We start from the raw sequence: 19,518 nt of genomic DNA, 5'->3' as shown, positions 1-19,518 counted from the left end.
TGCAGAGCCGTGAAGGGTGGCTGGTGGTGGCTAAGTCCGTTGGGGTCACCTCGGCAAAACTGTTGCAGCCACCAGGGTTGAGGCACGCGGGCCACTGTGGCTGTGAAAGGTCTCGGGAGCCCTGAACCTGAATGAGGCCTGAGAAGGGTGCCTCGACTTTGCCAACAGAGGAGCACTGGCCTGGCCCCCGCGGGCAGCCCCGTCACTGCCCGCCCCACTCCTGTCCTGTCGCGCCCCCAGCCCTCAGGGAGACCCCGCAGGGTGCTGGACACAGAGCCGGCGGAGGGGTGCCCTGCAGCCTGGGGGCCTCCTGGGCCGGGAAGGGCTTAGCACCCTAATTCTGGAATATCAGTGTCAGACCGGAAGGCTTAATGTTTTTTGTTGAGGTATAATTGACAAATTATATTAGTTTTAGATGTACAGCATTACGGTTCTATATTTGTATATATTGTGAAATGAGCACCACAGTAAGTCTAGTCACCTTACAAGTTTCAGGATTTTTTTTTTCTTACAGCATCGCTGCCTAGAGCCGCGTGCTGGGTGCTGCCCCCGTGGCCTGGTTTGTAACCGGGAGCCTTTTGACTCCCTCTGCGTCATCATCCACTCCCCGTCCTCCATCTCTGGCAACCATGTTCATCTGTTCCACCCGTTCAGTTTTTTCTTTTTAGGTTGAACGTATATGTGAGACCATACATCTGGCTTTCTCTGTCCTAGTGCCCTCTTAGGTAATCCAAGTTGTCACAAATGGCAGGGTTTCATTTCTTAACGGCCAAGTAATATTCCACTTAGGAATAAGCTTCCCTTGTGGCTCAGCTGGTAAAGAATCCACCTGCAATGCACGAGACCTGGGTTCGATCCCTGGGTTGAGAAGATCCCCTGGAAAAGGGAAAGGCAACCCACTCCAGTGTTCTGGCCTGGAGAATCCCCTGGACAGCATGGTTGCAAAGAGCCGGACATGACTGAGAGCTTTCACTCTGGAGGCTGCACCCACCTACGGCAGTGCGTAAGGGCCGCCTTTTTCCACATCCTTGCCGACCTTTGGTATCTGTTGTCTTTTATATCATTTTACTTTTATGTTTCGGCTGCGCTGGGTCCATTGCTGCAGGGACTTCTCTCTGGAGGGGCTGCCCTCTACTTGTGGCGCCTGGAGTTCTCACTGCAGCGGCTTCTCTCGTTGCTCAGCATGTCTCCCGGGAGCGCAGGTTTCTGTAGTCGCGGCTGGGGGCTCAGGAGTTGTGGCTGTTGGGCTTAGTTGCTCCGTGGCATGTGGGATCTTCCCAGACCAGGGATGGAACCCGTCTCCTGCATTGGCAGGCGGATTCTTTGCCCCTGAGCTGCCAGGGAAACCCTGTCATCTTTCTAGTAATAGTGCCTGTGACCCGTGCCAGGTGATGTCTCGCTGTGGTCTTGGTTTGCATTTCCCTAATGAAACAGTGTCAGACTTAATTTTTCTGGGCTCCAAAAGCACTGCAGATGGTGACTGCAGCCAGGCAATTAAAAGACACTTACTCCTTGGAAGGAAAGTTATGACCAACCTAGATAGCATATTCAAAAGCAGAGACATTACTTTGCCAACAAAGGTTCGTCTAGTCAAGGCTATGGTTTTCCCTGTGGTCATGTATGGATGTGAGAGTTGGACTGTGAAGAAGGCTGAGTGCCGAAGAATTGATGCTTTTGAACTGTGGTGTTGGAGAAGACTCTTAAGAGTCCCTTGGACTGCAAGGAGATCCAACCAGTCCATTCTGAAGATCAGCCCTGGGATTTCTTTGGAAGGAATGATGCTGAAGTTGAAACTCCAGTACTTTGGCCACCTCATGTGAAGAGTTGACTCATTGGAAAAGACTCTGATGCTGGGAGGGATTGGGGGCAGGAGGAGAAGGGGACGGCAGAGGATGAGATGGCTGGATGGCATCACTGACTTGATGGACTGAGTCTGAGTGAACTCTGGGAGTTGGTGATGGACAGGGAGGCCTGGCGTGCTGCAATTCATGGGGTCGCAAAGAGTGGGACACGACTGAGACTGCACTGAGTGGTTAGTGATGTTGAGCGTCTTTCTTGTTGCTTTGTTTTTGCTGCCGAGTAATAAGAGTTCACACATTTTGGGTATTAACCCTTCTCAGGTACGTGGTTTGCAGGGCTCTTCTCCCATCCCACAGGCTGCCTTTCCTCTGCCCGTGCCTCCCTTGCTGCGCAGGGGCAGTTCGGTTTGGTGTAGCCCCACTTATTTACTGTTGCTTTTGGTGTCAGGTCCAAAAATTATCACCAAGACCGATGTCAGGGAGCTTACTGCCTAGGTTTTCTTTTAGGAGTTTTATGGTTTCCAGTCTTACATTCTTTAATCCATTAATTTTTATACATGGTGTAAGATATGTGCTGACTTGCTTCATTCGTGTCCAACTCTGTGACCTTGTGGCCTGTCACCCACCGGGCTCCTCTTGTCTCCAGGCAAGAATACTGGAGTGGGTTGCCATGCTCTCCTCCAGGGAATCTTCCCGACTCAGGGATCAAACCCACGTCTCTTCCGTCTCCTGCACTGGCAGGCGGGTTCTTCACCACCAGCGGCCCTGGTGTGAGACAGTGGCCCAGTTTTCCCAACACCGTTTATCGAAGAGACTATCCTTTCCCCATCGTATATTCTTGGCTCCTCTGTCACAAGTTAACTGACCACGTAAGTGGGGTTTGCTTCTGACCTTGGCTCTGTTCCACTCATCTGTGTGTTTTACAGTAGTGCCCTCGTTGTTCAGTCGCTCAGTCGTGTCCGGCTCTTTGTGACCCCCAGGACTGCAGCGCGCCAGCCTTCCCTGTCCTCCACTATCTCCTGAGTTTACTCAAACTCATGTCCGTCAAGTCGGTGATGCCATCCAACCATCTCATCCTCTGTCATCCCCTTCTCCTCCCGCCTTCAATCTTGCCCAGCATCAGGGTCTTTTCCAATGAGTCAGTTCTTCGCATCAGGTGGCCAAAGTGTTGGAGTTTCAGCTTCAGCATCAGTCCTTGCAATGAATATTCAGGACTGATTTCCTTTACAATGGACTGGTTCGATCTCCTTGCAGTCCAAGGGACTCTAGAGTCTTCTCCAGCACCACAGTTCAAAAGCCATCAGTTCTTTTGAATTGAAAGTTCAGCTTTCTTTATGGTCCAACTCTCACATCCATACATGACCATTGGAAAAACCATAGCCTTGACTAGACGGACCTTTGTTGGCAAAGTAATGTCTCTGCTTTTGAATATGCTATCTATGTTGGTCATAACTTTCCTTCCAAGGAATAAACGTCTTTTAATTTCATGGCTGCAATCACCATCCACAGTGATTTTTGGAGCCCAGAAAAATAAAGTCAGCCACTGTTTGCACTGTTTCCCCATCTATTTGCCATGAAATGATGAGACCAGATGCCATGATCTTGGTTTTTTGAATGTTGAGTTTTACACCAGCTTTTTCACTCTCTGCTTTCACTTTCATCAAGGTCTTTAGTTCTTCCCTTTCTGCCATAAGGGTGGTGCCATCTGCGTATCTGAGGTGATTGATATTTCTCCCGGCAATCTTGATTCCAGCTTGTGCTTCATCCAGCCCAGCATTTTGCATGATGTACTTGGCATGTAAGTTAATAAGCAGGGCTTGTCATACTCCTTTCCCAACTTGGAACCAGTCCGTTGTTCCACGTCTGGTTCTAAGTATCCATCGGCAGGGCTAAGGCACCTGAGGCAAGCCCAAGGGAGGCAAGTGAGGAGCTGGACGTGGGGATGGGCCCGGCCTGGCAGCCTTCTGTGGGCTCACACACAAGCACCCTTGGCCAGGGCCCGGGTCTGCGAGGTGGGGGTCGGGAGGAGGAAGTGTCACCGTGAGCTGAGGCAGGCCCACTGTGAAAACCACAGGCGGGGGTGGGGTGGGGCTTAACTGTTTACTTCCGGTTCTGGAGGTTGGAAGGACAGGTTATGCTGGGGGAGGTCTGGTGGGGCCAGCCTCCTCTTCCTCACCGTGTTCTCACGTTAGAGGAGACAAGGGTGCTCCCTGGGGTCTCTCCTGTAAAGGCACCGACACCCTTCATGAGGACCCCACCTCCTGACCTGATTACCTCAAGGCCCCGCCTCCGGGTGCCATCACCTTGGAGGTTAGGTTCCAACGTGGAGGTTTTGGGGACACCCTAAGTGGCTTGCTTCAGAGAAGAGTGCTGGGGGACCCTGGGGCCCTGCACTTGGTGGGCTGGTGTGGGTCCCCAGCATTCGTGGGGAGCCCGCTGAGCCACAGGCATGTTCTTTGCCTTGTATGAACACTGTCTGCCCCAAATGATCGTTGAGAAGCCACAGCTGCACAGAGCAGCCGCTGCCCCTGAGCAGGGCCTTCGCCTCACCGACGCCCTCCAGGGCCAACGAGAGACCGGCGAGGGCCCGTCGCTCCTCCGGCACGTCTGAGCCAGGAGCAGCCTCCAGGCTGTCGGCTCCTCGGACAGTAAACTGAGTCCCCGTTAGCGTCCATGTCCCGGGCGGACCCTGTTCTGTCCCCCACTGTGAGCCCACAAGGGCCAGGATGTTCCTGCAGAGGGGTCTCAGCCCTCAGCGTGTGGCTGGGGGCTCTTACCACCCAAGCACCCAAGCACTCTGGACGCCTGGGCTCCACCCTGGAAGGCACAGGTCCTCCTTTGTCCTCAGATGGCTGAGTGCAGTGGCCCCAGCCCTGCCCGCAGCCTGGCCCCGGCTGGGAGGGACATGGCAGTGGGCAGTCGGGGGCAGACACGATGTGAGGGCCTGGGTGGGTCTCCGAGGCTGGACAGGCGCCAGGCCCAGTGACCTGGAGGGGGGACCTCCTGCCATAGGACCCCCTCCTGCTCTTCCCGGTGCTGCGACGGTCCGGGACGGCTGCCCTGGCCTTCCTTCTAAGACCAGCTAACAGGGCGTCTGCCCCCAGGGTGCCAGTGATGATGGCAAGTCAGACATGGCTGAGAGCAGGACACGGCGCCCAGCAGTGTCTGGGGCCCACGGGCCCTGTGGATCCGGCCCTGCCTTAGGCCCTTGGCCGAGGGGCCAGGAACAGTCCAGAGTGGTCGGTGAGCCCTGCAGGCTGCTGGGCTCCCCTGCAACTCCGACCCGCAGGGGTAGGACCTCACGTCAGAGGCCAGGGTGGTACTCCACCCACCCAAGGAGTTCAGCGCCAAGCCAGGGAGGCCCAGCCAAGCCCAGCAGCCCTCCCACATCTCCCAACAGAGAGACTGGGGGCATGGGGACGGGGCAGGAGACGGGCCTGGAGTCCCCGGGCCCAGCAGACACAGCAAGGCGGGGCCGGTGACAGCTGTGACGGCGAGGTTTAATTAAATACTGTCACGTACGTGTAAGGACTTCTGTACATGGCATTTCCGGTGGCAGTCGTAGGATTTCAATGCAAACCGCGGCCTTGTAGCACAGCGGCCACCGCTCCAGGGGCAGCTGGGAACCGCGTTCCTGACATGGGGGCAGCCGGCTGTCAGGCAGGGGGCGCGGGCTTGTGGAGCTCCTCCCGGCCCCGGGGCACCCGCGGCAGTCTGTCCGCCCTTCCGGCTACGGCCCCTCCTGGCTGGTCCCCTCCACGCCTTCCCTGAGGTTCTGCTGGCGGACAAGTGACTCCTGAGGGTCTGGGGCCCTCTTCGGGAACCCCAGGCCGCTGCCTCCTCCTCCGTGCGGCTGGCTGCGCTTCGGGGCCTCAGAGCTCGCTGGGGCCTCAGAGCTCGTTGTGGCGGGCCCTGGAGATGCGGCTGGACAGGTCCTGCATGTGCTTCTTCACCTGCAGGAACAGTGCGGGCTGGTCACACGGGAGAGCTGCGCACGGCCCGAGGCTCAGCCTACTGCTGCAGAGAAGAGCTCGGCGGTTCGCTTTCCAAGTGCCTCCCCACTGAGCCCCCATCTATAACCCATAAGATAAAGTATCGGAGCAGTTCATTAACCAGAAACAGCCTCTGGGGAACCCCACGAAGGGCCTCTCTCTCCACCCAGCATCCTCACTTCTTTTCTTCTTGATGAGTCTGGCTAAAGGTTTATCAATTCTGTTTGAAAGTAAAAGTAAGGTCCCTTAGTCGTGTCTGACTGTGCGACCCCACAGACTGTAGCCCACCGGGCTCCTCCATCCATGGAATTCTCCAGGCAAGAGTACTGGAGTGGGTTGCCATTGCCTTCTCTGGGGATCTTCCCGACCCAGGGATGGAACCCGGGTCTCCCGCACTGCGGGCAGAGCCCCCACGTAATTCTGTTTTTCTAACACACCAGCTCTTCGTTTCGTTGACCTTTCCTAATTTTTTTAGTCTTTTTTTCCTCCTCACGTTTCTGCTCTGACCTTTGTCCCTGTCCCTCTCCTGACTCTGGGTTTGTCTGTTCTTTCTCTGGTTCCAGTGTAAGGTCAGGTTGCATGTTCCGCCCCCCGAGGTGGGCTTGTGTGGCTACAAACCGCCCTGCTGGAACTGCTCCTGCGGCGTCCCCTGGGTTTTGTCTCCAGGTCACTCTGACTTCTTCCTCCATTTCTTCCGTGACCCACTGACTGTTTAGGAGCCTACCGTGTGGCCTCTGTGTGTGGTGGTCTTTGCTCTTTTTTTCCCTGTAGTTTAACCTGATTCTCAAGCTACGCGGTTTCAGCGTGCAACAAAAAATACACAAAAACAAACAACGAATGAAGACCCAGCCCACCCCTGGCTCCCCAGGCTCTGTCCTCATCACAGCGGCGGGGGCCTCCGTGGCCTCTCAGGGCCCGGCTCTGCCCTCCTCCCCGGGCTCTGCCCTGCTCCCCGGGCACACAGAGCCCGAGGGTGGGAGCCCCCTGGGCTGGTGGGGCCTGGAGCGGGGCAGCAGCTGGGGCTTCCACAGAGCACCACTGGGGAAGCTTCCCTCTTCTTCCTCTCGTCACAGCAGGGTCTGGCTTCTCCCCGGTCGTCCCCCCCCATTCTGGTACTTTCCTTTCTTTCCCCTCTAACTTATCCTGAATAGGGAGGGTGCCCTATACAGGAGGCACAGAGCAGGCCCTTGCAGAGCCCTCTGCGGGCCTGGCTCCCCTGTGCACCCACAGTGGTGTCCACGCCTGTGCCGCTGGCTCCGCAGTGGGTCCACACCGCCTGCCCCTCGCTGCCTCACTGAGCCTGAACCCAAGCCCCCTCCGGAGACGGGCCCCTCAGATCTTGGTGCCTGGGAGGTGCCCTGAGCTGTAGGCTCACGGCTCATGACCAGAGGGAGGCCCTGCCGGGTCAGGTGCCCCAGCGAGGAGGCTTCGGTCTCTGCGTCCTGCACGTCCTCCGGGATTCCCACGTCACCCCACCGAGGGCGCCCGCCGCGCACGGGGAGCGACGCTGTGACGGCCGCCTGTTGTGGCCCATCTCCCGTGGCGCCGAGTATGGAGCCCACGTGTCCCCGGCCCGAAGCTCCGCCGGCTCCTGCGGCCACTCAGGAGCCCCCAGAGCCACCGGGCAGCTCACGGGGATGAAGGTCACTCAGGACCGGGGCGGGCCACACGTCCCAGCTGTGCGGCTGGAAGAGCCCGGCTCCGTCCTGCCTGCCCGCCGCCCCCTGTGGGTGCAGCCACACCAAACCTCTTGCTGGTCACCTGGTGGGGGGCCCGGAGGCGGGGTGGTGGGGCAGAGGGGAGGCCTGGGAGGCCCCTGCCCCACAGCCCAGCCCCGACCCCCCCAGGGCTGTGCAGCCCCCGGGCAGGGGCGGGGGCCTGACCATGCGTCCGACGCCCCTGCGTGCGGCTGAGTGCCGGGGCGGCAGGCGCCGCACGCCCACCTTGTAGCCCAGCTCCTTGGTCCTCTCCTCCAGCGTGGCGTAGCGCTCCCTGTTGCGGGTGACGTGCTGCTGGTCCCCAAAGCTCTCCACGTGCTTCAGCTTCTGGTGAGAAATTTCTAGCTGCTTCTGGTAATGGTTGTGCTTTTCAATTTTAACTTCAAAGTGCTTGAGCTCCTCCTGGGATGAGATTGAAACAACTGAACCTCCCCGACACACCCCACCGCCTCCAGGCCCGCGACAGACGCCTCCCACACATGTCCACCACCTTCCGCTCTGCAGGGCCCTGGAGCGCAGCGCCCACCCCGCCCCGCGCTCCTGTCCAGGGAACCAACAGCCTCACAGGCCCGGGGCCCGTGCCCTTCCCTGACCCTTGACCTGTGGTGGCTCTGCCACGACAGGACCATGTGGAGGTGAGTGACCCCAAAACCCTCCCTCCCTCTGGGTCCAGCACAGGCCCTGCAGGGCCTCAGGGGTGCCTCCATAACCGTCTGAATCCACCTGTCCTACGAGACTACTCCTCACACCCGGTGAGCCCCAAACTCAGCAGACGGCCTGGAGGCACAGCGCCCGCCGCTACTACTACTACTAAGTCACGTCAGTCGCGTCCGACTCTGTGCGACCCCATAGATGGCACCCCACCAGGCTCCCCTGTCCCTGGGATTCTCCAGGCAAGAACACTGGAGTGGGTTGCCATTTCCTTCTCCAATGCATGGAAGTGAAAAGTGAAAGTGTCCGCTGCTGGAGGTCGGCTTTGTCCCACACGGGCCGCCGACCAGGACTCGGGGCAGCAGGGGGCGACTGGAAACGGTGCTGTGCACACGCTGGTCTGCTGGGGTTGGAGAAGGGGGCCTTTCCCGCATCATCAGCGCGTCCACCAAGGAGACGCTGCCACCCCACGGGGCTGGGGCGCCACCCTTACCCGGAAGGACTCCAGCTCCTTCTCGGTGAAGTTGGCTGACTTGGCCATGTCCCAGAGATCCAGCACCCGGGGCTCTGTGAACTCTGCACGAGAGTGAAGACGGGCTGTGACTCCTGCCCGAGACGCCCAGGGGCCATGTGCCACCTGTGCAGGGCACAGGGCGTGTGCCAGCGTCCTCGGGAAGCACTCCTTGTGCCCGCGCTCAGCCTGCAGCTCCCAGGTCAGGCCGCCACTCCCCAGGGCACAGGAGCCGCTGCTCGAGTGAGCAGGGGGCGCACTCCAAGGCTGGGGGGCGCCTCTGACTCTGCGGGGTCCCCCACCCGCAGCTCTAGGCTGAGACTCAAGCTGCTGCCTGTCCTCACAGCTCCGGAGCAATGGAAACCAAATGGAGGGGACCCTTTAGCCAGCGCTTGTCAGCCACCTCCCTCCAGCCCTGGAGGAAGCTGGGAGCACGTGGGCCACGTGGCCAGCTCCCCACCCCTCCCCTGCAGACCCCTCCTGCTGCCCGAGGCTGCAGGAAGCGCTCCAGCAGGAGGAGCCACCCGGTGTGCCGCCCCTGGAGGGCAGGGGCTGAGGCACCGCGGCCAGCCTTGGCCCCACCCCTCCGCACGGCCGGGCCCGAGGGGGTCCCTGCTCCCCGGAAATTCAGCAGGTCGGCACAGTGGGCCTGCGGCATGGTCCGGGCGCCCTACCCCTGCGGGCTGAGCAAGCCCAGGGCGCCCGCATTGGGCTGAGGAGCAGTGGCCGCCCCGTGGTCAGCGCTCAGGGAACAGAGGGTGGAGGACGCCAGGACGGGTGTCACAGCTGGGTGGCGGCTCACCAGTCTCGGCGCCGTAGCCCTGGTGGCTGACCCTGCGCAGCCGGTCGAAGCCCTGGCCGATGCTCCGCAGCCGGTCCTTCAGCTCCGCATGCCTGCTCGCCAGCGCCTCCGCCTGCACGCCACGCAGGTCCACTGGCCCGATGGCGTTCTCGTGGCTTTCTGCTGGAGCCAGGCCGGGGGCCTGTGAGGGGCCGGCCTGGGACGCTGCGCCCCGCGCCCCACCCTGCTGACTCCGAGGTAGGCCCTGAGACCACCACCCCTTGGGGGCTACCCCCGAGGCGACAGGAGAGGCAGCCCATCTGAGCACCTGATGGGGCCCGAGCCGCTCCTGCTCAGAAGCCGGGAGGCCTGAGGGTGTGGACCACCCCCTCCTTGTTCTGGAACAGTCTGGGCCCTGCCGGCGCAGGGAGCACCTTCGGCCCCGCCCCTGAGGGCGTGGTGCTCCCCCCCCCCCCAGTTCTGGAACATTCTGGGCCCGGGCTGCCGCAGGGAGCACCTTCAGCCCCCCCCCCACCGCCCCGTTCTGGAACAGTCTGGGCCCCGACGGCGCAGGGAGCACCTTCGGCCCCACCCAGGGTCTCCAGCAGCGCGTGGTACTCCTGCACCTTCTCCTTGTGGTGCTGAAGCTCCCGCCACAGCTTGTCCAGTTCTTCGCTGGAGAACTTCCCAGAGGTCTTCGCCTGCAAGGGTAGCGCCTCCGGTGAACGCCCCGGGGCCCACTCTCACCCGGGCCAGCGGGACCTCAGCACAGGCCCGGTTCTCAGCCTTCACCCGCCTTACCGCGGGGCAGGGCAGGAGCCCAGACCTGACCGCCTCCAGGGCAGATGGCGGGGAGACCACCCAGCGAGCCGGGCATGGGGATGGACCCCAGCAGGACCTTGGGCCGGGGCAGGGGCCAGGGGAGTCCTGGCCACTCCCCAGGGCATCGCCCCACCTGCCCAGGGGTAGGGGTGCAGGGTGCATACACACGAGGGAATAACGGGTCCTGGGCTCAGCCCCGAGGAAGCTCCCCCCTCCGGCCCCACCCCTCATGACCAAGGATGGCAGGTCCCAGAGAGAAGACCCCCACAGCCCCCGGCCAGCTGGCACCCCCACCCTGGCCGAGCTCACAGAAACCATCCACAGGATCCAAGCGCAGATCACACACAGATGACCCCGGACACAGGTCTGACCCCTGTGGGCCCATTTACATGCAGGTTATTTCAAAAAAAAACACTGCACTGCTACACGATCAGCAGTTGGCTGTCCGCAGACAGAGGGCTGACTCCTACTTACACGCGGGTTCTCCCTGGGCAGGGAACGGTCAGTGCCCCCGCTGCCCGCCCTGTTCACAGGTTGACAGTTCAGGCACCAAGTGAAAAGAGCCGCTCATGACACCCCGAGCCTGCGTTTCTAACCACAGGTTCATGAGCACGCTTGGCAACGCGCGAGGCTCAGGCCCCCATGTGCCACGAGAAACTCCCATGCAAACACACGTTGCGAGCTCCTGTTCACAGCAGCAAGCACTCCAGGTGGGGCAGACACGGGACTACAGGCCAGCGGGGCCGGGGAGGAAGGCCCGCAGGGTGAGACAGGCTGCCCCGGGCAGGACGCCAGGGCCGAGGGTGGCTCTCGGCAGAGGGTACCTTGTGCCACAGCTTCTCCAGCCGGGGGTCCTCCAGGCTCTCGTCGTCCGGGCCATGGTCGACAAAATTGCTGCTCACGACCCGCGAGTCCTTTCTGCCGTCCAGACCGTACTTGGCCAGGATGACTAGGAGGGAGCAGGGCGGGGTCAGGGCGGTGGGCTGGGGGCAGTACCCTCCTCTGCCGCTCAGGACCTGGGGAGGAGCAGGGACCTGGGGCTCCCCCACCCCGGCCGGCTTCCAGCCAACCCCTCTACCCCCTCCCTGTGCGGAGAGCCGCGCACAGGCCTGGCACCTGGGACCGCCTTCACAGGTTCGCCATCTGATCCTGTCGAGGGGCAAGGTCCAGCTGGGACGGAAGTGGACGGGGCCACGTGGGCAGGGCAGCCCCCCCACAACCCATGTCTAAATCTGGAGAAGATTTCTAACGGTGGGACCTTGCTGTCAACAGCTGCCAGGGGAAAGTTTACTAACGACAGTGGAGCGGGGACTGGCTCAGCCGCTGCTGGCTGGTCACTGCAGGCCAGCGACTGGCTGACGTTTCTCCGTAGCAACCAGGACACAGCGCCCACCCACGGCCTCCACACCACACAGGGGCCTGCATCTCCGCGCTGTGTCGGGGAGGGTGGGTACCTGGGGAGGTCTGGAGGCAGCTCTCTCCGCAGCGGGGCTGGGCTGCTGGGTCTGCCCTGGACGCCCCTCCTGGCATCTCCGCCCACTCCCATCAACCACCCCGCTGCCCTGCCCTCCCTGCTCAGAGGGATGGGGCCCCCAGGCTGCAGACAGGATCCACCCTCCAGGCTTCACCCCCGGGCTTCCTGGGGTCCTGAGCTTCCTCTCCCCTGACCTCCATCCCTGGCGTCCTCGTTCAAGCTGAGGCCACCTGGCCCCTGACCCCCAGACCCTCCTCTGGCCTGACTCCAGGAGCACTGGACACGCGTGGTCCCTGAGGGGCCCGCAGCCTCCTGTGCAGCCCCCACACCCAGCTCCTGGCCCTGGGCCTGCTGCTGGAGGCACCTTGGGCCCCGTTCAGACTGAGCTCACCTCGTGGGGCTACACTGCCCTGTCTACCCTGCCTGGGGGCTCAGCCCACAGGGGTCTTGAGTAAGCCATGGAGAGGCTGTGCTCCTGGTGTCCAGCCTGTGGTTTTCGAAACATTAAGAACCCGTGTGTGACCCTCTTCCTAAACTGCAGAAGCCCTTCACCCAACGACGGGAGCCAGACCCACAGGAGGTGCAGCCCGAGGGGTGGCCCAGCCGTCCGTGAGGACTTGGCTTGGGGGGGCGGGTCTGCCGTCAGCCCAGCCTCCAGGCCAACCCTCCACGCCAGCTCCCTGAGACGCCGGGCAGGGGTGACCACCGTCTGCAGGGCGCAGGGCAGATCTGGCCACCGCTGGGTCCTGTCTGGATGCCATACTATGTGGACACCCAGGTGTGGCATCTGCCTTGTAAAGGGGCTACGTCGGCCGGGGTGGGGGGCGGGTGGGATGTGGGGTCTCGGGCCACACCCAGAAGACGGCCAGCCGCTCGGGGAACACCACCCCCAGATCGGCGGGCCCAGCTCAGGCTCCAGCTCTCCAGGCCAGCTGAGTCTCCTGCCAGGTCACCTGGGCGCCCACAGAGACCAGTGTCACCCAGACAAACAAGGCGGCCTGTCTGGGCATGGCCGTGGACCGTGAGGGCTCTGCTCTTCCCAGGGGACTAGACCCCAGGAACACCCCGCCTCCTCGTCTAGGTGACTCCAGGCCGCCCCGGCCGTCTTCCTGGACCAGACAGACCCGGGGCTTCGGCCACTGGGAGCTCGCTCAGCCGGATGCCCTTGCCCTGGAGCTGAGGGTCACCCTGCAGGGCTCAGGCTCACAGGAGCGTCCTGACTCTTGTCCTGCCCACAGACCAAGTCAGAACACCGAGCTGGAGCCTGCGTCGGGGCGACCACTGCTCTTGGCCAGAGGAGAGGGGAGCGAGAAGGGAAGTACCGCTGAGGCTGCGGACCAGCTTCGCCTCTTCCTCCCCGTCCTCATCCAGGCCCTCAGCCTTCAGCTTCTTCCACTTGAATTCGTCCCGCTCTTGAATCTTCAGATCAGTGTGGAGGTCGGACAACTTCAAAGGAGGAAGATTCAGCTGCAGGAGGAGGAGAAGAGAGGACGCCTGACCACCAGCTGCATGGTGACCAATGACAGCCCAGAAGAAACTGACCTCAGAGAGGAGACGCCAGAGGCGGGGAGGAGGAGCCCGGGTCCTGGGTGCTCAAGATCCCGCTCACGCTCCCGCACGAGAATGTCAAAGGGGCCTCTGTGCACTGCGTGGAGCCCACCGGCCCTTAGGCCCCAGGCCCACCCTCCAGCCTCGGTGGACACCGCGTCCCCAGGGAGTCCCAGGGCTTCGGCGGCCTGAGCGTGGGCGCTGGGGAGACAGGCCAGCCCACCCTCCAGCCTCAGCGGACACCGCGTCCTCAGGGAGCCCCAGGGCATCGGCGGCCTGTGCACCCGCCCTGGGGAGACAAGCTGGCTCGCCCTCCAGCCTCGGCGGACACCACGTCCCCAGGGAGCCCTGGGGTATCAGCAGCCTGAGCACTGGTCCTGAGGAAGACAGGCCGGCTCGCCCTCCAGCCTGGACCCTGGGCACCTGTGCACACCCGGGCGCAGGGACGCAGGTACATGGATGCTGGGCTCGCCCGAGAAACTTCTCCCTGCATGTGTAACTCGGATGAAAAATAAACCGCAAGGACTGGAGAGTAGATCATGTTTATGGAAGACTTCCAATTAAAAAACAAAAAGCACAGCTACGGCTCCCCAGGGTCATTGCCCGTGCTGGGGGCTGACCGAGGGGCGCGGGGCCTCCCTGGATACGGGCTGCGGGGCTAAGAAGGGCTCTGCGGCTCCTGGCAGAGGTTGCTCTGTGCTCGGCCCAAGGGCGCCTCCTCACTTCTGGGCCAGAACCGGCATGCGAAGGCTGTGGTCAGGCCCGTTAAACGTGCAACTTTAAAAATGAACATGTTAGCACGCCTGGCAGACACCTGTCCCCTCGAAGGGCGTGCGGGGTGACATGGTGAGGACGCGGGGCTGCAGTGTGGGCCCCCTAGGCAGCCCTTCCGCGACCCCCGTAGGCTCCCTGGGGGGCCCCGCTACCCCAGGCAGGCGCTGGGACCTGACCCCATACAGCCTGCCTGTCCTGCAGGAAGGGGACCCTTGCGAGGTCGGGCTTGGAGGCACACATGTACGCGTGCCCGCGCGTGCACAGGAGCAGGAAGGCAGAGAGAGACCTCTCGGGGCTAGAACCTTCAGTCGGGGCAGGAAGACGGTGTGGAGAGGAAACCGAAGCTGCCAGGCAGGGTGAGGACTCACGGCAGAGGCGCCGGGGCCCCACTCGCCCCGACTTCCTGCTGTCCGCCTGCCGGGCTGGGCGGACACCGGGCAGCGTCCTGGCCGCCTCCCTGGAGGTGCTCTCGGGCGGGCCCTCGCAGGCCCAGGGCCCTCTCCTCCGCTCCCGTCAGGGGCCCCTGGGAGGGTAAGCACCTGCCTGGAGGACACGGCTGCGTGTCCCTGGCTATCGGACCCTTTCCGCTGCTACTGGAAGGGGGGCAGACTCAATTTCCTTCTCAGAGTTGGATGCAGGCGACAGAAGCGTCAGCGAGGCCTGCGTGCGCTCCTGTGCCCTGTAACCGTGGCGAGCTTGTTCAAGATCTAGCGACTGTGCAGTGTTCAGGTTTGCTACAAGTGGAGAGCACGTCATCTGCAAGCACAGCCCCTTACCTCTTCCTTTCTGACCAGGATGACTTTTCTTTCTTTTTCTTGCCTGGCTGTTCTGCCTGGAGCTTCCACTCCTTGTTGAAAAGAATAACCTAATTCTTAAACAGGCAAAGGACTTGAATATAAATTTCTCCAGACATCACACATGAATGGCCAAGAGGGCCATGAACAGAACCTCCAGATCGCAGATCATCAGGAGGAATGGAAACCCCACGAGAGACACCGCCTCACAGCGGTTACAGGTCAGTTACTCTGGGGAATGGAAAGCAGCCCCTGCTGGGGGGATAACAAAGGGAGCCCCTGAGGGCGACTGGTGGGATGCGAATGGGCACAGCCGCTGCAGCAAACAGCGAGGAGGTGCCTCAGAAAAGGAGACGAGAGCGGCCATGCGACCCAGCAATCCCCGCCGGGCACTGACCCAGAGGCCCGAAGCCAGAATCTCGAAGAAAGCCCTGTGCTCCCAAGCTTCCTGCAGCACCAGTCACAACTCAACCAAGATGTCCATCGAGATACAGAAGGAAAACGCGGGACAGGCGTACAACGGAATACGAGCCTCAAAACAGAAGGGGACTGGCCCTTTGTGATGGCACAGGTGCTGGGTGAGATGAGCCAGACGCATCAGCAAACGCTCCTCCACAACAGCGCTCCACGAGGGTGGAGAGTGGACAAGAGGCAGAGGAGAGGAAATGAAGGGCTGGTCAAAGGGGAGCCAGCCGTGCGGCTCGAGTGAGTCCCGGAGCCTCACCGCTCAGTGTGACCCTGGCAACCACACGTTTCTGCTGTTTAGTCACTCACACTACACTACACAGCTCAGTTGTGTCCGACTCTTTGCGATCCCCTGCACTGTAGCCGGCCAGGCTCCTCAGTCCACGGGATTCTCCAGGCAAGAATACTGGAGTGGGTTGCCATTTCCTTCTCCAGGGGAATCTTCCCAACCCAGGGATCGAACCCTGGTTTCCCGCATGGCAGGAAGAAGCTTTATCCTCTGAGCCACCAGGGAATTCCCTTTAGTCACTCAGTCGTGTACAATTCCTTGTGACTCCGTAGCCCTCCAGGCTCCTCTGTCCATGGGATTCTCCAGGTAAGAATACTGGGCTGGGTTGCCTTGCCCTTCTCCAGGGGATCTTCCCAACCCAGGGATCGAACCTGGGTCTTCTGCAAGGCAGGAGATTCTTCACCACTGAACCACCTGGGAATCCCATTTAAACTGTTTATTATTTAAAAATTTGCTAAGGGGGGGGGTCGATCTTAGGTTCTTACCACAAATAATAACACACAAGAGCTCAGGAGAATATCTGGGAGGTGGTGGGTGTGTCTGTGGGCCTGTACACTTATCTCCAAACTAATTAGCAACACAGAACTTTTCAGAGGTCAATCATACCTCAAAAATGGTAAAACAAAACAACAAAAAACCAAAACCAACAACCAACCAAAAAAAAAAAAATCCCCTGGGACCCAGCATCCACGCACATGTCAGCTCCAGCCACAGCTCTGCACGCTGACCCTGGACCGAGGTGGGAGCCGCACCCCCGGCCCACAGAAGGACTGGCGAGAGACGACGGGGACGCCTTCTCCCACCCTGAGCACACGCCATGCAAGACACACCCTGAGATCACCTCATGTTTAGAAACACGTGATATTTTTTCAGTCAGTTCAGTCGCTCAGTTGTGTCCGACTCTTTGTGACCCATGGACTGCAGCACGCATAAGGCCTCCCTATCCACTACCAACTTCCGGGGTTTACTCAAACTCATGTCCATCGAGTCGGTGATGCCATCCAACCGTCTCATCCTCTATCGTCCCCTTCTCCTCCCCCCTTCAATCTTTCCCAACATCAGGGTCTTTTCTAAGGAGTCAGTCCTTCGCATCAGGTGGCCAAAGTCTTGATGTTTTCAGAGAGCAAATTATCCCGAGAACAAAACCAAAAGGCTAAGAACCACAAGTGCCTCGTGCTGGCCCTGCCTCCCGTCTGGGCTCGGCTCTGGGCGGGGGAGTGCTGACCTGGGACTCGGCTGAAGGCCCGCACCACGTGCCCCTTTGCGGGCTCCTGCCACCACCTGAGGAGCTTCCTGAAGCTTCACCGTCTAGGAAGGCTGGGACAGGCCAGCTTGTATTCCACAGGTCTGCTCAGGGAGCCAAGAAACTGATGCCACCAGGCACGAACCCCACCCTGAGGACCTGTGCCCTTCGTTCAGCAGAAAACACTTGTACACGTCATTGGAGAATTTCAGGGCCGAGGGGCCCAGAAAAGACGTCTAGTGCAAGGCCGGCCCGTCCAAGGACAGTGCTGGGTTCCCAGAGAACAGAGGAGGCCCTCTCAGACAGACGTGACCTGAGACTGACCAGGTCACACTGCACACACAGTCACCAGGTCAGTCTCAGTGGACTGAGCGCGGGGGCGGGGCGGGGAGGGTCATGGAGGCGCAGCTGGAGGGCAGGCGACAGCCAGGAGGCGTGAGGAGGCTGGCAGATGTGAAGCGGCATCTGGACAGACAAGACGGGGCTGACCAGCACCGCCCTGTGGGCAGGAGGGCTCCGGGCAGGTTCGTGGGCACAAGAGCCCCTTCTCCCAGGAAGCCCTCCAGCCTCTCCAACCCAGAGTGCTCTCTCACCAGGCAGGCCGCACACACAGTGGCCCTGACAGCTGGGGGCTCCCAGCGGAATCCTCAAGGGCGCTGGCCCAGGCACAGCACGGGGCCTGGAAGCTAAGGGCCTGGGGGCATCTACTGGGCCCTGACTGCCCCACAGGCGGCTCTCTGTCATATCCCTCCCCACCTTTCTTCCCCCTCGGTTTCTTTTCTTTTCCCAAACTTAGTCCTCACTTTGCTCTCTTTCAAGGACTCAGGAGTGCTTAAAACTGGAAGACTGAAGCTGATAAGACTCCATTTGAGAGATGAAGACAGAGGCCCAGAGGCTGGGGGAAGCTTGTAAATACCCATTTCTCTAAAAAACCCCCCCGCCTGAAAAAGACAGCAGGGACTGTTATGTTAATGAGGAAGCTGCTGGTGCAGGTCAGTCAATTCGCAAGCTGCCTCCAGGTGGAGTGACCTTAGAGGCGTCCTTTGCCCTCTGGGCTTTGAGGAAGGTCGGATTCACTTCACTTATGTTTCAGGTGTTATCCTCCCACCACATGTGAAAGTGAGTCGCTCAGTCGTGTCCGACTCTTTGCAAATTCTCCAGGCCAGAATACCGGAGTGGGTAGCCGTTCCCTTCTCACCACATCCTCTCACCCAATTTAACGAGAATCTGTCTGCTTTCAGGTCTCTGCTATCCCTGACTTGTCCTCATGCCCAGCATCACCCGTTTTCTTGTTTCTCCATATAGGCAAACAGAATGTTGAAAAGGCAAAAATCTGCAAAGCTGAAAGGGAATCTCGGCCTCAAACTGACGGGGCAGCCCCTCTGCCCAGGCCAAGGCCTCCTGTCTTCACCTGTTATCACCAGGCCAGGGTCCCTGTTCCCTGATGAAGGGTAGAGGGCACGCAGTAAGAGGGACTCGCACCTGTATGTGCCGGCGGGTCTGAGGCTGTCAAACGCTTGAGGCCCCGGCCAGCAGACCCCCGAGACTAAAGAGACCCCGGCCTGGGCTCTGCAGACCCCAGGATCAGAGGACGCCCCACAGACCCCCAAGACTGAAGAGACCCGGGCCCGCGTTCTGCGGACCTCAGGATTAAGACACCCTGCAGACCCCCGAGACAGAAGAGACCCGGGCCTGCGCTCCGAGGACCCCAGGATCAGAGGACGCCCCGTGGACCCTCGAGACTGAAGAGACCCGGGCCTGCGCTCCGCGGACCCCAGGATCAGAGGACGTCCCGGCTCGCGGAGCCCCGAGGTGGAGGGACCCGGTCGCCGCTCACCCGCTGGGCCTTCTCCCACAGCTGGTTCAGCTTCTCCATGCGGAACTCGGCCGCGGGCTCGCGCTTCGAGGGCGGCGCGGGCTCGTTCTTCTCCCGCGAGTACTTGCCGGCATGGCCCGCCGCGGCCCACGGCCCGAGGAGCAGAAGCAGCAGCAGCAGCGGCGGCGGCGGCTGCCGGACCGCGCGCAGCCCAGACAGGACCCTCCGCGACGCCATCTTCCGCCTCCAGACGCGGAGCCCCAGGAGCTGCGGGAAGGAAAAGGCCCCGCCCCGCCCACCGGGCTCGCCCCGCCCACCAGGCCCCGCCGCGCTGCTTCCTGGGAGTTGTAGTCCCTCCCCGCGCAGCCGACCCGAAAGGAGCCAGCGGGCGGACTACAAGGCCCGGGGCGCCCTGCGGAGGCACGGCGCTGGGGCATTTCCTAGGCAACCGCAGCCACGGCCTGGTTTCTCCCGGCGCCTCCAGGGCTAAGTGTGGCTCAGTTCAGTTCAGTCTTAGTCCTGTCCGACTAACTTGCCACCCCACGGACTGCAGCACGCCAGGCCTTCCTGTACATCACCAACTCCCGGAGCTTACTCAAACTCATCATTGAGTCGGTGATGCCATCCAACCATCTTATCCTCTGTTGTCCTCTTCTCCTCCCGCCTTCAATCTTATCCAGCATCAGGGTCTTTTCCAGTGAGTCAGTTCTTCGCATCAGGTGGCCAAAGTATTGGAACTTCAACATCAGCATCAGTCCTTCCAATGAATATTCAGGACTGATTTCCTTCAGGATGGACTGGTTGGATCTCCTTGCAGTCCAAGGGACTCTCAAGAGTCTTC

General features: G+C 60.9%; 1 protein-coding gene across 2 annotated transcripts; it reads right to left on the bottom strand.

Annotated features, from left to right (window-relative positions):
- Positions 1–5,278: 5,278 nt before the first annotated feature.
- Positions 5,279–18,953, bottom strand: LRPAP1 (LDL receptor related protein associated protein 1). 2 transcript variants are annotated; one of them, XM_070372781.1, is made up of 8 exons: positions 18,699–18,953; positions 13,071–13,215; positions 11,099–11,223; positions 10,033–10,153; positions 9,474–9,635; positions 8,654–8,736; positions 7,735–7,911; positions 5,279–5,752 (listed from the first exon to the last, which is right to left on the bottom strand). In XM_070372781.1, the coding sequence occupies exons 1-8, from the start codon at positions 18,912–18,914 to the stop codon at positions 5,690–5,692; spliced, it is 1,092 nt and encodes a 363-aa protein (XP_070228882.1). In that variant the 5' UTR covers positions 18,915–18,953; the 3' UTR covers positions 5,279–5,689. The 2 variants fall into 2 exon arrangements, with proteins under 2 accessions (XP_070228882.1, XP_070228883.1); XM_070372782.1 differs by having other exon boundaries at positions 9,474–9,632.
- Positions 18,954–19,518: the final 565 nt, after the last annotated feature.

The sequence above is a fragment of the Bos mutus genome, chromosome 6 (genome assembly GCF_027580195.1).
Source record: "Bos mutus isolate GX-2022 chromosome 6, NWIPB_WYAK_1.1, whole genome shotgun sequence".
NCBI lineage: Eukaryota > Metazoa > Chordata > Mammalia > Artiodactyla > Bovidae > Bos > Bos mutus.
This window is presented reverse-complemented; position numbering and strand designations above follow the sequence as displayed.

Coding starts and splice junctions, on each gene's coding strand:
- LRPAP1 (XM_070372781.1), bottom strand. CDS start 18,914: ATGGCGTCGCGGAGGGTCCTGTCTGGGCTGCGCGCGGTCCGGCAGCCG. Junction 11,224..13,070: donor GCTGGTCCGCAGCCTCAGCG/GTACTTCCCTTC, acceptor GCTCCCTCCTAG/TCATCCTGGCCAAGTACGGT. Junction 7,912..8,653: donor AGGAGCTGGAGTCCTTCCGG/GTAAGGGTGGCG, acceptor ATCTCATCCCAG/GAGGAGCTCAAGCACTTTGA.